At 51.0% G+C, this 13,427-nt stretch overlaps 1 protein-coding gene across 1 annotated transcript in view; it reads right to left on the reverse strand.

Moving 5' to 3' along the window:
* Nucleotides 1-8,924, reverse strand: part of RIMS4 (regulating synaptic membrane exocytosis 4) — a 58,108-nt gene extending 49,184 nt beyond the window's left edge. The window contains exon 1 of the mRNA XM_080557669.1: nt 6,528-8,924. Coding sequence (XP_080413795.1) covers nt 6,528-6,624 — 97 coding nt within the window. The 5' untranslated portion in view covers nt 6,625-8,924. The remainder of the gene's footprint in view (nt 1-6,527) is intronic.
* Between the last annotated feature and the right edge of the window lie 4,503 nt (nt 8,925-13,427).

The following is a 13,427-nucleotide window of genomic DNA, read 5'->3' on the forward strand; positions in this document are numbered from 1 at the left end:
CTTTGCTGGCCGCAGAGCCCGAGGGCAGCAGCGCCAGCCGGCCTCACGTCCCTGCTGCACGCACAAGGGCCGCGCTCCTGCGGGCTGAGCAGCCTGAGCCGCAGGGAGAGCGCTGCTTGTCCAAGCACAGACATGTCCTTGGGCACCCAGCGCGCTCTGTGGGAACCCTGCGGGAGTTCTGTGGGTAGAGGGAAAACGAGGAAAAGGTTTCAAGTCCCTCGCTCCTAGAATCAACTCTTTCACGCGGCTCTCGCTCCCTTCTGGCCTCGAAGACGAAAAAACCCTTCTCGTGTATCTGCAGCCCTCCACGGGCACACCGGTCACACAGCGGGCAGCAGATCCACAGGACCAAGAGTTCAGTGCAGTGTCTTCAGCGCACAGGTGCAGGAACAGCACAACCCAGCAAGCTCCGCGCCAACCCGAGGTCTGCAGTGCAAGTCAGTCACCGCATGTACGATCCGGATCAAGTCCCGACAGGGCGTGAGACCGGCAGGCTCTGCAGGCATTAGCCACGGCACCTCTGCCGTTGGTTTGCTCCGTACCCCTTCGTTTGATGGAAGAGCGATTTGACAGCAGCTCCTCTAAAATCATTCTTATTTTTCAATTTTAATCCCTTTGTAAAACAAGCCTCTGCTTACCCAGAGCCAGAACGTGCCCAGCTGGGAGAAAGGCACTCCTTCCAACCAACAGGATGACCTGCGGCCAACGTACACCCCACGGAGAGGGAAAAGCCGCGGCTTTCACTGCCTCCCGCACAAGAGAGCCGGCGAGGTTCGTAGCAGGGACCAGACCACAAGCAAACTCCCTCCACACCTGGTTATTCCAAGGCTGATTCGGATTTGTCCTGCAGCATCCCCTGGGTAACGCATTGCCAGATGAGCCCCAGATTTTAGGTTTTTGCAGGGTTTCGGGGATGAACTATCATCTCATTTGTAAAAGGTTAATAGGAAAAATACTTAACATCCCAGCTGTGCAAATAATTTCCCTTGTCCTCTGCGTGAATGTGGTTACCTACCTAACAAATAATTAACAAAACTGGTGTTGGGGTACCCTGCAAACCTCTTAACTTCTTTTGGATGAAGCAAAAGCAGACCACAAGGACTTGACAATTTCAATACATATATATTTAAAAAAAAAGAGTTAGGCTTGAATCATCATTTTCTTTAAACATCATGTGCACCCCAATCCAGCACAGTGCTGCCACTGAGAAATATCCATGGCAACTTGAAAACCTACATAGGGGATCTCTCTATTTAATAACTTTATGGCTCTTTAATGTTTAAAATTATAGAGAAGTTAAATGTTTAAAATTAGAGAATTTCAACAGATACAACCCAGACAAAAGAGTTTTCTAAACTAACCTACAAGCCCACAACTAGCCCATTGTCCCAGCCCAGTATTAAACGTTTATCAACCCACCGAATTAATATTTCACATAGCTGCTCTTCACAGCAATTGATCGTAGCGCAGCGCATCTGCCAGTACTCGATAGCGTGTGAAAGCAGCAGCCGAGGCTGAATTTTATCTCGAGCTCAACTCTTTTCTGAACAAGCAGCTGACACGAGGAAGGCTTACTGTCAGTATCTAGGAGACATTTTGACTTTGGAAACCATTTTCTCTCTGCCAGACACTTGGCTCCAGCTGGCTGAGGCACGATCTCATCCTGCCGTCTCGCGGCCGTGGTCCACCAAGCTGGGCGGGCACCGTGCTGGGGCGCTGACCTGCTGGACTCCGACGCGTCCTTTGCAGCTGCACCATGGCTTCTGCTGGCTCCTCATCAAAGCCTCTTTGCTCTCCGTGCTTTCATGGGTGTACGAGCCCTGTAACTCACATGCAGATGCTCAGGGATGCCTGGACTTCAGGGCAGCTGTATCTGCAACACGACCCGTGGTTACAGGCTCCCAAACATCCAAACCTGTCTCTCTGTCAGGGCACGCCTTAGATGGCTGCTACCAGTGCAAACAGGTTTCCTTCCCAAGGTAGGCAGGACTCAGGATGGAAGAGGAAGGAGCTGGTGCATGCCTGCCTCTCACCCCTCAGTCCCAGCACAGCTGGAGCAGGCACCTGGGCATGAGAAGTGCTCCTGGGTCCTGAGATTCACGCACAGCGTCTTAAGGAACCCCGAGGTCCAGCTCTGATAGCACGCAGGACGACAATGCCGCTCCTCACAGAGACACTGCAGCACGTGCAGGTTCCACAGACCGCAGAGCAGGCTACCCTTACTTCAGTGACCTTTAGCCCCTCCCTACCTGTGTGTCTTTAGGTGCAGTCCGTGTCCTGTACAGTGCACAGGGTCCTGTCTGGAAGCTCCCCCCTCCTCAGAGCCAAGGACTGCTCCTGGATTCCCACCAGGCCCCCCTCACACCGACTGCCCCCACCGTACAACCACCTCCCCTCTCCTGCCCGAAGCCCGCGGGGTTTTGCAGGTACAGTTCCAAGTCATCGCTATTGCTCTCTACCAAATCCTCGCTTTCTGCTCTGCTTTAACAAATTTCCCCAAACTCCACGCCGCACAGCTGGGATGTGCAGGCTCTCCACAGTGCCAGCAAGCAGAGGGTTCAGCAGAACATCCCCAGCCTCGGTCCTGGTCTGTGCCAAGACCTCTCGTGGTGGATTTCCAGCGCCCCACTCCACACTACTCAGGGTTTCGATTGCAACCTGCACGCAGAGCTCGCGAGCTGTGTACCAGGCAGGTTCCCACAGCCATCGCAAATCCTCGACAGCCTATTTTTAACCCACGTGCACTTGCCACTTGGCAGTTCAGGCCCTTCTGACATGCTGCCACCAGCACAGCAAATTGCTGATTCCAGCCAGGAGCAAGAAAAAGAGCGAGGCAGATCCTTCACACAACCAAGATTTGTGCTCAGACAGTTAGAAACATGCACTGGTTTAAGGCTTGCATTTCTAGAAAAGTGTGCACAGAGTGCAAGCAGAGTGACGTTTAACGTGCTGGAGATGGACAGCAGGCAAAGCAAGTCAGGAGAGGGGAGAGGGCCCTGGGATGGCAGGCAGTCCCTCAAAGCCCAGCAGGGCAGAGGAATAACCCCCAGGACAAGTGCAACCAAGGCAAACAAACCTGCTTTGTAGGGAGAGGCATGTAACCGTTCGGATACTTATGCTTAATTTTTTTTTTTAAACCTCTTTTTAGTCTACTACTCCATAAGGGAAAAATTAGCAGAGTTCAGGATAGGCATTTGCATAAGTTAAACCAACACCTAAGCAGATAATAACCTCAGTTTCAGAATCCTTAACTTCCGCTGACATTGATGGGGACCTTCGTGGAGCAAAGACAGCAGCACTCAGCCAGCAGGAAGTACAGCAACATTACCATGCCGAGATCAAAAGAGTTATTAACCTAGAGTCCTTACACTATTGAGTGCAGACAGTAATTTCTGTTATTTCAAAGCCCCACTGCAGCTTACCGGTGAACAGAGCTCCGTGTTTGCTCAGAGTATCCTCTTTGTGTAAGCAGCTGAGGAATGAACAGGGTATTACAACACAGAGCAAATTTCAGTGCCACTCCACATCCATCTCGTTGGTGAGACAGGCACGTGATCTTATTTGCCACGGCACACATCTGAGGCTCCGTCACCCCCTCCCTATGGGGTGATTAGCTCTGGAAGCATTCAGAAAATCCACTTTCCCACTCCAGGTCCTTCACTGCCATCATTGTCCTGTGTATACTCAACTCCTGCCTCTGTGCACCGTGATAAAAGCAGCATCATCTGCATCCACTTCACTGCTGAGAAATCAGTTTTCTCACATCATCACCGGTTTTGTGGCAAGCAGAAGAGAAGATGAGAACAGCCTTCTCTTCTACTGCCTGAAGGATGGTCAGTAATGAACAAAAGGGCCAATACAGAGAAGGAAACGTTACAAGTAAAAGCATTTTTCAAAAGCAGATCCATTTTTCAAGAGAAAAAGCGGAACATCCTAGAACCCACAGATGTTACCAGCACTGGCCAAACCTAGCTAGCTGTTTCCATGTCACCGTACCTCTCAGCATGGGCTCTCCTGAAAAATCTCCTTCTAATCCCTTTAATCTGACCCACCTGTAGTAAGTCAAATGAAACAACTCAAAAATTGTCCTTGTTTGTAGATTTGAGTTCTCATTAGTTCCCAAACACCTCTTTTCAGAAGGGGTGGCGTGGCCATCTATCAGCTCCTCGTCTTTTTCCGTAGGATGAGTATTCTCCTAAAGATGTGCTTCTCAGCTTCAGACAAAATGGATGATGTGCCTGTTTGAAATAAGATTGTTTACTTTGCCAATGCTCGTGGGATCAATTTACTTATTCTTTTTGCTGCCATCTCCTGTGGAGAACATCTTGCCAAATGCAACATTCACCTCCCTGAATGAGCTATCAAGATTTTTTTTAATTTTTTTTTTTTGACAAAAATCACATTGCAACTCAAACTGGTCAGAATCTCACTCTATGCACGGGTATGAAAACGACAGAATCTTGTCTGGCACAATTTCATCATTTCTTTTATCATTTCCTTTTCATGACATTTACTTCCTTGAAAAAAAAAATACAGGCTTCTGGTTTTAACACACACAAAAATACAAAGCAGCACACATTCATTCTTACTGGTTGCTCATGTGTGTCTGAATACACATTCAGAGGCACAAAATACAGAAACAACGCTGCAACATCCCCAGTGTGCTGCACATCACCCCAAACAGCTTTACTGATGAGGCTAACTCAGGCAGGCAAGATCCTCTAATAAGCTGCTGGAGAATGAGGTCTTAATTGTAGATTTATTTAATTCAGAGACGAGCACTTGTGCTGTATAAAGACAGCCTATTAGCATTCATGCATGAGCATTCAGTAAGCGTGAATAGATAAATACAATTGTGGGCAAAACCATTTTTCTAAGCACTGGAACAGGAAGTATTCACTTAAACCGTCACCCAGCACCGAGCAAAGGGGCTGGACAGCAGGGAACGAAATGCTGCTCAGGGCTTCGCGTCGGGTGCTTGTACTCCAGCATGTCTCACCATCAATCATTTCTGAAGCAACAGCGCCAAGACTTCCCAAAGCTCCCGTTATCGTCATGCATGCTCCCCGGCATTCACACCAAATATGAAGTGAAAATAAATCAAGAGCAAAATGTAGAGGATAACATTAAAATAAATATATATCCACTGGAGGATACAATCTTCTGCCTGCTGCCTGGCATCCTTGCATGATGCTGATGGCAATCATAAGTTAATCACACAGATGATGAATTTATTCTTACGTCAATTCCTTTAGAAACAACAATGTTAAAGGTGCAGCAGTGCTGATTTGCCCATGTATTCCTGCTGGCATCTGCACATCCTGGGATGAGCTACCAGACAAAGGAGCACGCCGGCATTTTGAGGGATGCAACCATGACAGTCCATGCTAAAACACGCCTTAGTTACCAACTTTCATTATTTGCTGCTCAGATTCATGTATGGGTTCGGTCTCTGGCACAGCATGTACTGTGAAAAACATCATTCATTTATGAGTGAGCTGCTGGGGATGGATAAAGTGCATACATCCACTGCATCCACTGCTTTGTGTCCTCGCTACCCACGCAGCTGCTGTGCTGCCCTCCACTCCCAGCACCTTCTCCAGCACCCAGTGCCCTTCCTTTCCCATTCAATCCAATTTCTTTCCTGCTTTTCCTTACCCAACAGCCCTCTTTTTGAAGCTCGGTCTCATTTTCTGGACGCTGCCAACTCTTTGAGGCCAGAAACATCTTTACAAAGCAGGCAAAAATCACTGCGCCCACTCTGAAAGGCTTTCGGACTTATTTCGTGATCTACTTCACTCTCGTTTAAATGGATTTATTCCCCCGCTCCCCAGCCCTGAAAGCGGCACGGTGTGCTGTGCGAGGGACCCCTCAGAACCACCAGCCTGGGGGTTGGCCGCACGCAGCCCCGCGGCGCGATGCCCGGCAGCAAACCCACCTCCTCCCTGCGCGCCGACCCCACCGCTCCGCGCAGGAGGCAGCCAGCACCAGGCGGCCGACGCTGAAGCCTCTCTTTGGCGAATGTACCCCGATTTCGATACCGACCGGGGGAGAGAGCACGTTTCATCGCCACGAAACACCTTCCCTCCTAACCTCCGCGGGCACACGCTCCGCGACGCGTACCGGTGGGCATCCCAACGCCAGGCACACCGCGGGTGCTGGACCACCTCTGGGCAGCCGTTCCTCGTCATGATGTAGACCACAAAAGAGGACCACAGACGGGGACCGCTGGCACCCCCAGCCCTCAGCTTGGGCCAGGGCAAGCGCCAGCCCCCCGCAGTCCCCAGCTCTCCTGCCAGCCCCCACCACAGCCCTCAACCCCCCGGAGCGCAGCCGCCCCCCGCTACCTGCTTCCAGCACACCGGTGGCCGGGCAGACACCGTCCCCTCGCCCACCCCGGCCCCCTCCCCAGCCCCTTTAGGGTCTGTCCCCCGCACCCCGTCCTCCCACAGGGGCTCCCCCCCGTCCTCACTGCACCCCCATCTACCCACCCAGCCCCGGCCCCACACCGCTCCCTCTCCCCCTACCCGCGTCCTCCTCGTCGAAGCTGTTCATGCAGGGGAAATAAATGGCCAGGGCCTCGAAGGAGGCGGAGAGGCTGAGGCGGCTCTGCGACCGCTCCATGAAGAGCCCGGAGCCGGGGGCACCGCCGGGGGCTTCCCCCGCCGCCGCCGCCGCCGCCGCCGGTGGCTTGGCCAGCTTGGCCGCGCCATTCTTCACTCGGAGCACGGCCCGCGGCGTCTTGGCTGCGGCAGGGGCCTCGGCGAGGCGGTGCGGGGCGGTGCGGGGCGGTGCGGAGCCGAGCCGTGCGGTGCGGAGCGGAGCCGAGCGGTGCGGAGCCACCTGCTGCCGCCCGGCGCTGTCGGCGCCGCCCCGCTCCGGGGCCGCGGCCCCGCCTCGCGCCCGGCACCGGCGCCGCCAATGGCGGCCCTGAGGGGAGGGAAGGGAGGGGAAGGGAAGGGGATGGCGGGGCCGAGCCGTGCCCGCCGCCCGCCGGCCGTGCCGCAGACCCCTGCCCCTCCGCTTCGTGAGGGGAGCCTCGGGACCGGCCTCGCCTTAGCGCGGTAAAGGGGGTGCCGCCATTGTGGTCTGGTGCCCGTCCCCCCCATAGAAAAATAAACACAAAAGTTAAGACTTTGAGGAGATTTTTCTCACAAAGGTGGTCCCAAGGGTGGTCGTCACGCGGAGCCCTACAGCCTCTGGCTGCCCCGTAGATGTTTCTGGTTTTACTGAACGACATTTGCTGGCAGGTTGTGCGAGGCACCGTGTGGGGATGGAGGAGGTGAACGACACCAGGAGCTGCCCTGTTCCCCAGCTCTCTGCCATAAACGGCTCGGGGAGCCATTTCCCTGGGCTCTGCAGAGTTTTAGAACATGGGGTGGGCAGATCGTTCCCAGGAGCTCCGTGCCAGAGAGAGAACGGCCATGAGAAGACGTGGGGAGGCTGGCAGGTCCCCCAGAGGAGGTGGACACACCTCGCTCCTAGCGTGTTCCAAACATTGAGACAGAGAATGACATTCGTGGTTCCTGCAGAATAAAGGCCCAGCAGCAACAGGAAAATCCATACCTTTTTCTTCTGAAACATTTCTTTTCAGAAATAGTTGCTTCAGAAGAAAACCTCTGAGAAGAGGTTTCACTCATTACCTATTTCAGAAGGCCCTCCGTGGCCATGGAGAAGTCTGTACCCAGCCCGGCCGTGGTGGCATTTAATGCCATGCGTTGAACTTCCTTGCCTTTCTTCCTCCCCCATCCCGCAGGCCGTAGGGCATCATCATCGCCATTCATCAGCAAAAGTCTTCTTTCCCCCAGATACTTCTCTTCGGGTACCAGTAAATAAATAAATCAAGGAGAAAAAAAAAATAAACACAATTTGGAAGTATCCAAGTTACCAGGCAGAGCTTGCTTAGCATTTAAACTGGTTCTGCGACACACCGTTTGATAGATGCTGCTGGGAATTTGGGGCGCCACAGCAACAGAGTGAATTTCAGATCATTCCCAAAGGCTGGCTGCTTGGATTCCTCTGCTGGCAGGCCTCACGAGGAATTACCGGTGCCGGCTCAGACGTGCCAGCTGAACCCCGCTTGCTCTGAAGTGCCACAGACATCGTGACACCGCCTGTGCCCGTTCTGGGGAAGGGAACCTGCCATATCATGGGTTATTCACTGCAGCGAGGCCTCAGATGGAGGAATGGAATATATTTCCTGACTGTGGCGTGGTGTCCCCAGCGCGGATGCTGTCATCTGGTGGCACAAAGGAAGACGTTCTCACGCACTTGTTCTGTCCACCCATCGCTGTAACAAGATGCTGTCCCACAGCAAACGACGTGACAGGCCTGGTCTTACAAGAGGCATATCGGAGCCCTACATCTCCATGCAGGAAAAAGCATGGAGAATGCTGCTGTAAGTGCTGCAGAACAACAGCCTGCATTCAAAAAATAACTTTCAAGTGCCAGAACCCAGCTGCAGAAATCCAGCAGATAACCAGGGAGGACGCCCTGGGATCAGTTATACCTAACGCTTGGCTCAGCCCCACTTAAGCTCTAAGGCTGTAATAGAGCTAAAGACCTCATACTTGCAAATATTGCTTTTCTTTTTTATTTCCATGCACAGTAAGAAACATAAGAATTATAGCCCATAATAACACCTGTACTTTTCTCTCAAACAGCTAATAAATAAGCTCATGAACAATCTTGCATCTACTGAAAACCCTCCCGGAGCTGCAAAATGTTTGTGGCTGCCAGTACAGTGCTGCTCCCTGGGGAACAGAGCCAGGAGGCCCCAGCCCAGGGGGGAAACAGCCTCACCGACCAGGCACAGTCCCGCACCGTGGGTAGCAGAGCAGGGTGGCGATGGAAATGGGTCCTACCAATACACCAGCTCCAAAGACAACCAAAGAAAGCCAAGCTCAAGAACAGATCTGGGGAAAACTCACCTCCAACATCGAAGAACCCCAGGTTAAATGGAGTGTCTGGTGGGGGTCCCAAGTAAGGCTCATCAGGGTAATTAAAGGTAAATAAGGGTAATAAGGGTAAATAAAGGTAATTAAGGCACTCCCTGGCTTTGACATCCACAGTTTTTGTTACTGGTGATCCCTTCAGAATAGCAAAGGTCATTTGAGTATCAGAAGCCAAACTGAATTTGCAAGGCTTACCGAGAGAAAATATATTTCTTAATCCAAAAACTAATCAAAGTTTGTTCTGAAATAACATTAATTCCTTCATCAAACCTTGGCTGGGCAGGCAGTAAAGCGGCAGGAACAGAATGAACTTATTGCAGACAACGATGACTCCAGGTCTGAGTTCTGAAAGGCAGAAACATCAGTGAGGAATGTATTACCATATGCTTAGGAGAGATTTCAATAGCACCAATCAAGGCATTACCGCCGCTATCGGGACAAATCCAAGTGCATTAAAGCTGTTAGACAGCTCCTGTCTACCAGTCCTGGCAGCGCATTCGATCCGAGGAGCAAGGGACATCTGTGAATCAAAATCTGCTTCCAGGTTCCCAGGCGCAGGAGCTACCTAGAAGTGCTGAGAGCTGCTTTCTGTTTGTTCAAAGCAAGAGAGGAAAATTTTAAAGAAGGAATAGCAATTTAGGCTTGACTTCATGCTGTGGTCACCTAAATGGCTCGTTTCACTGCATTTTGAAAGCACAGTGATGGCAGAGGTACCAGTGCCTAATGGATGGAGCATAGGCCTGTGGTTTGGATGACTGATCTCTGTTCTCACGGCTGCCAAGTGATTTCCAATGCTTTTTTTCTGTCCTTTTCTTTCTTCATCTTCACTCTGGGACTGAAGTGCATTGAGATCTCAATATCAGACACCGAGGAGGAACATCTCCACCATCCAGATCACAGTTGTGCGCCTTTCTCTGCTCTCCACCCCCCTGCCAGCCTCGTCTCCCCCTCCAGGCACAGTTCGAACCCCTTGTGCCTGTGCAGCTTCTCAGCACCGCTTCCTCCAAAATCCCTGTGCGAGCCCTGCCCTTTACCTTAGTTACGTCTCCTCAATGCTCCTTTTGTGTGCTTTTTCCAGGCTCACACCTCTCTCTTTCACCATACCTGTGGTACCAGCTGTGCTCCAGTCCTTTCTCGCAGCCTTCCACTACAGAGGGTTTTGAGCTGCGTGCCCTCAGCATCCTCCCTTACCTTCGGCGTCACCTACCTCACATTTGCCTGCTACAACATTTTGCCTCTCATGGCAGGGACCTGCCTAATTTGTGTACTGCAGGGCTGCTTGATTTCTGGCTGGGCCAAAGCTTCCTAAACCAAAAACCTCTGCCTTAAAGTAAGATGAAATGTATTGACAGCTGGAATTCAGATGGACAGTTAAAGCTGCAATGCCCTCCAGATGCCTGGAGGAAACAGTTTGCTTTGGTTGCTTTTTTAAGGGAAATAAGCAGTCAAACTGGAAAACGTTAGTCTGTAAGTGTTCTTCATTGGTCAGTGTGGACAGAGCGATCCTTGGCAGAAACAGAGAAGCGAGGAAAAGCCAGGAGGAAGACTCCTGCGATGCTGTAAATAAGCTGAGAGTCAACCGAGAACAAATAAACTCAAAGATTTACTACCTCCAGAGTAGCCCGTCTGTGTCTGCACTAGTGGAAGTGGTTAATTGATTGTTTTCCCAGTGGAGCAGGCTCTGACCGATTGAACCATGGAAAGCTCTGATAGATTTTTCCTGCTTTCTCTTTCTCTTCCAACTAGTCACGTAGCTTATATTTTTGTCTTGAGTCTTAGGTGTCTGGGTCAGCCTGGGAGATTATTTTTCATGTATTGGGGTGAGAGGATATGCTGCCTTGTCCCCCTTGTACTCCTCTACTGTTCTGCATATGTCTGTTCGGAAATAAAACCAAACTCCCTGCTTTGCTTACGGTGCTCTCTCTGCCCTGTGCGCTCACCGCTTGCTCCAAAGGGCTCCTGTGCTGGGAGCTCAAACGCAGTGGGGAGACAAACCCTGCTAGTGAGAACACGTCACGTGCATAAATCTGCTCAGGACAAACAGCCCTATGAGTAAGGAGGGCTGAGGTCCTCCCTGCCTCGTCCTGCCCTTTCCTTTCCCAGGGCAAAGCCATCGCTGGTGCCTGGGCAGTGCGTAGCTGGCGGTCTGCAAAGGGCTCTGGCTCCCAAAAGCAGATGCAAAACGGATCACCCTGCTCCCCGGGGCTCTGACTGCTTCCCTCACCTGGTGTGAGCTCCTCCTGGTCTTCCTGAGCAGCCTGGAGGGCAGGAGAGGAGATCGTGCAGAACATGGATACACAGAAATGGGGACTAAATGCAGCAGAACGGCCTGGCATTGCCTCCTCCTGTCTTGTGGCATTGCATCACCGTGGGATGACGCTGAGAGATACTGACTCACGGCCAATTACACCGAGTACCACAGTTTCGCTGGATTTGGTTATTGTACGTTTGTATAACAATATTCATTTTAACTTATTTGTTATTCCTTATTATTTGTGCTGAGAGAATATTGAAGACTGATGCCCCGAAGAGCCAGGCACCGTATAAATACATGGTGAAAGACTTTTTCTTCCCCAGGTGCTCGCTGTCTACATAGTCTAGACAAAAACCAGAAGGCAGTATATTTTTTCTTATACGGTGCAGGGTGTGAAGCACGGGAGTTTTACTTGGTTTGCCCAAGACCACAAGGAAAAGCTCTGCAGGAGCAGGGAATTGAATGCAGATTTCCTGCTTTGATCTCAAGCCTACCTTCATCTTTTCACTAATATAAACATTCTGATTTTCCTGCCTCAGCAAAATTACATTGTCCGTGGGAAATTCTGCACATTGCCAAAGCAGCCAGACAGGCTTTTACAGCATCCTTTGCTGGCTGGGATCCAGGCGAGCCGAGAGTGCTCTGGTTTCGTGATAGCCCATCGACATCCCTGCCTTGCTGTGGCACAGCAAACGCTGCCGTGAGGAACCAGCCAGCGCAGTACTCTGTATGCACAGAGCAGTTCAAAATGCACTGCCCTTCTTTAAACCCCCAGCCCCATCTAGAAGCAGATTTGTTTACAGTCTTGCTGTTCTTCCACCCTTCTCTCCTAATATCCTGTCTTAGTCATCTCTCTCTCTTCAGCTATCAAAACCAAGCCCACAAAGGTGCTAAACCACTGGTGAGACAGAGCTGGGAGGGTGAGTAATGCGATGCTGAGCCATCAGCCTGAGGTCCCACGTTCCCTCTCCTTGCTATCCCTGTTTCTTCTCACATTTGTCTAGCCAGCCTTCTCCCAGGGGTTAAGAAAACTCGAGGCTTCACACCGGATTCTGCACTGTTATTACTGTTGGCATCTGCTAAATCCAGACAGCTTCAGCCCATCCAGTGGCTTCCACCCCTTTGGAGCAGGAGTGTGTGAACGGGTTGGCTACTGCAGTGCGATATAATTCAGTTGACTATCTTCTGCTTCACCGTGCCTTCCCAAATGTTGTTCGGTGGTTTTGTTTGGTTGTTGTTTTGTTTGTTTGTTTTATTTTACTTTGCTTTGTTTTGTTTAGGCAGCAAGGATGGAGAACGATGTTAAATCAGGCTGTTTCTTTTCTGAACAGCTCACTGTGGGCCCAGACTGATGAAGTGCATGTACTCATCATTTGCAGACACATGCTGTCTGTTGCAATATTCAGCAACAAGCAAAAGGAAAGAAGAAATATCTACGTGGAGAAAATACTGCTAGGAGCAGGTACTTACTTATCCGCTGGCCAGATTTATCACAAACACAAGGGGCTGTACTATTCCCCAGCTCTCCAGGCTTGGAAATGCTAGGCACAGTGAGGAGAAGCTTGACAGAGCTGGGAAAAAGAGAATAGGAGATCAAAAGCAAGAAGACCAAAAATGCTGAGCTGCAAGAGGCACAAAGGGAGAAGGAAAGGACTGGAGAGTTTAACTAGTCAAAAGAAGTTTTGCAGCCATGGCAAAGTTCAAGACAGCTGGAGGGAAATGGACTTGGGGCACATCCTATGGCCAGGAGCAAACCTGGGACACTAAGTGGGAGCTCAGGTACGGGAACAGCCCATCTAGCTCCTCTCAAAAGCTTCATAAGAGAAAAGCCCACCTGGACACCAGATCAACAATCGTAAGTGCCCGTGTATTAACGTAGCAGCTTGACTGGCCACAAATAAGAGAGCTGCAGCTCAGGCTGCCTGTCCTGCATGTGTGTCAAAACAAAGAGGCTGCTTCTGAAAATCTGAACCACGGTGTCTGCGCTGTACAAAGCATCCTACAGAGCAGACATTTTGTGGAAAATATCGTGAGAGTTTGGGGGGGTGGGCAGCAGATTGTGGCTGAATGAAAGCAAGGAATTGTGCAGACAAACTGCTTCCTTCCCTCCCTTCATTCATACCCGCTCGTGGCTTTGGCATTGTCACAAGCGGAGGCGATGCTGGGAATGACAGGTGGAATTTAGTGCATTTGAATTTTAATCAGCAATTATTGTAAAA

Source organism: Anser brachyrhynchus (genome assembly GCF_964034855.1).
Source record: "Anser brachyrhynchus genome assembly, chromosome: 16".
NCBI lineage: Eukaryota > Metazoa > Chordata > Aves > Anseriformes > Anatidae > Anser > Anser brachyrhynchus.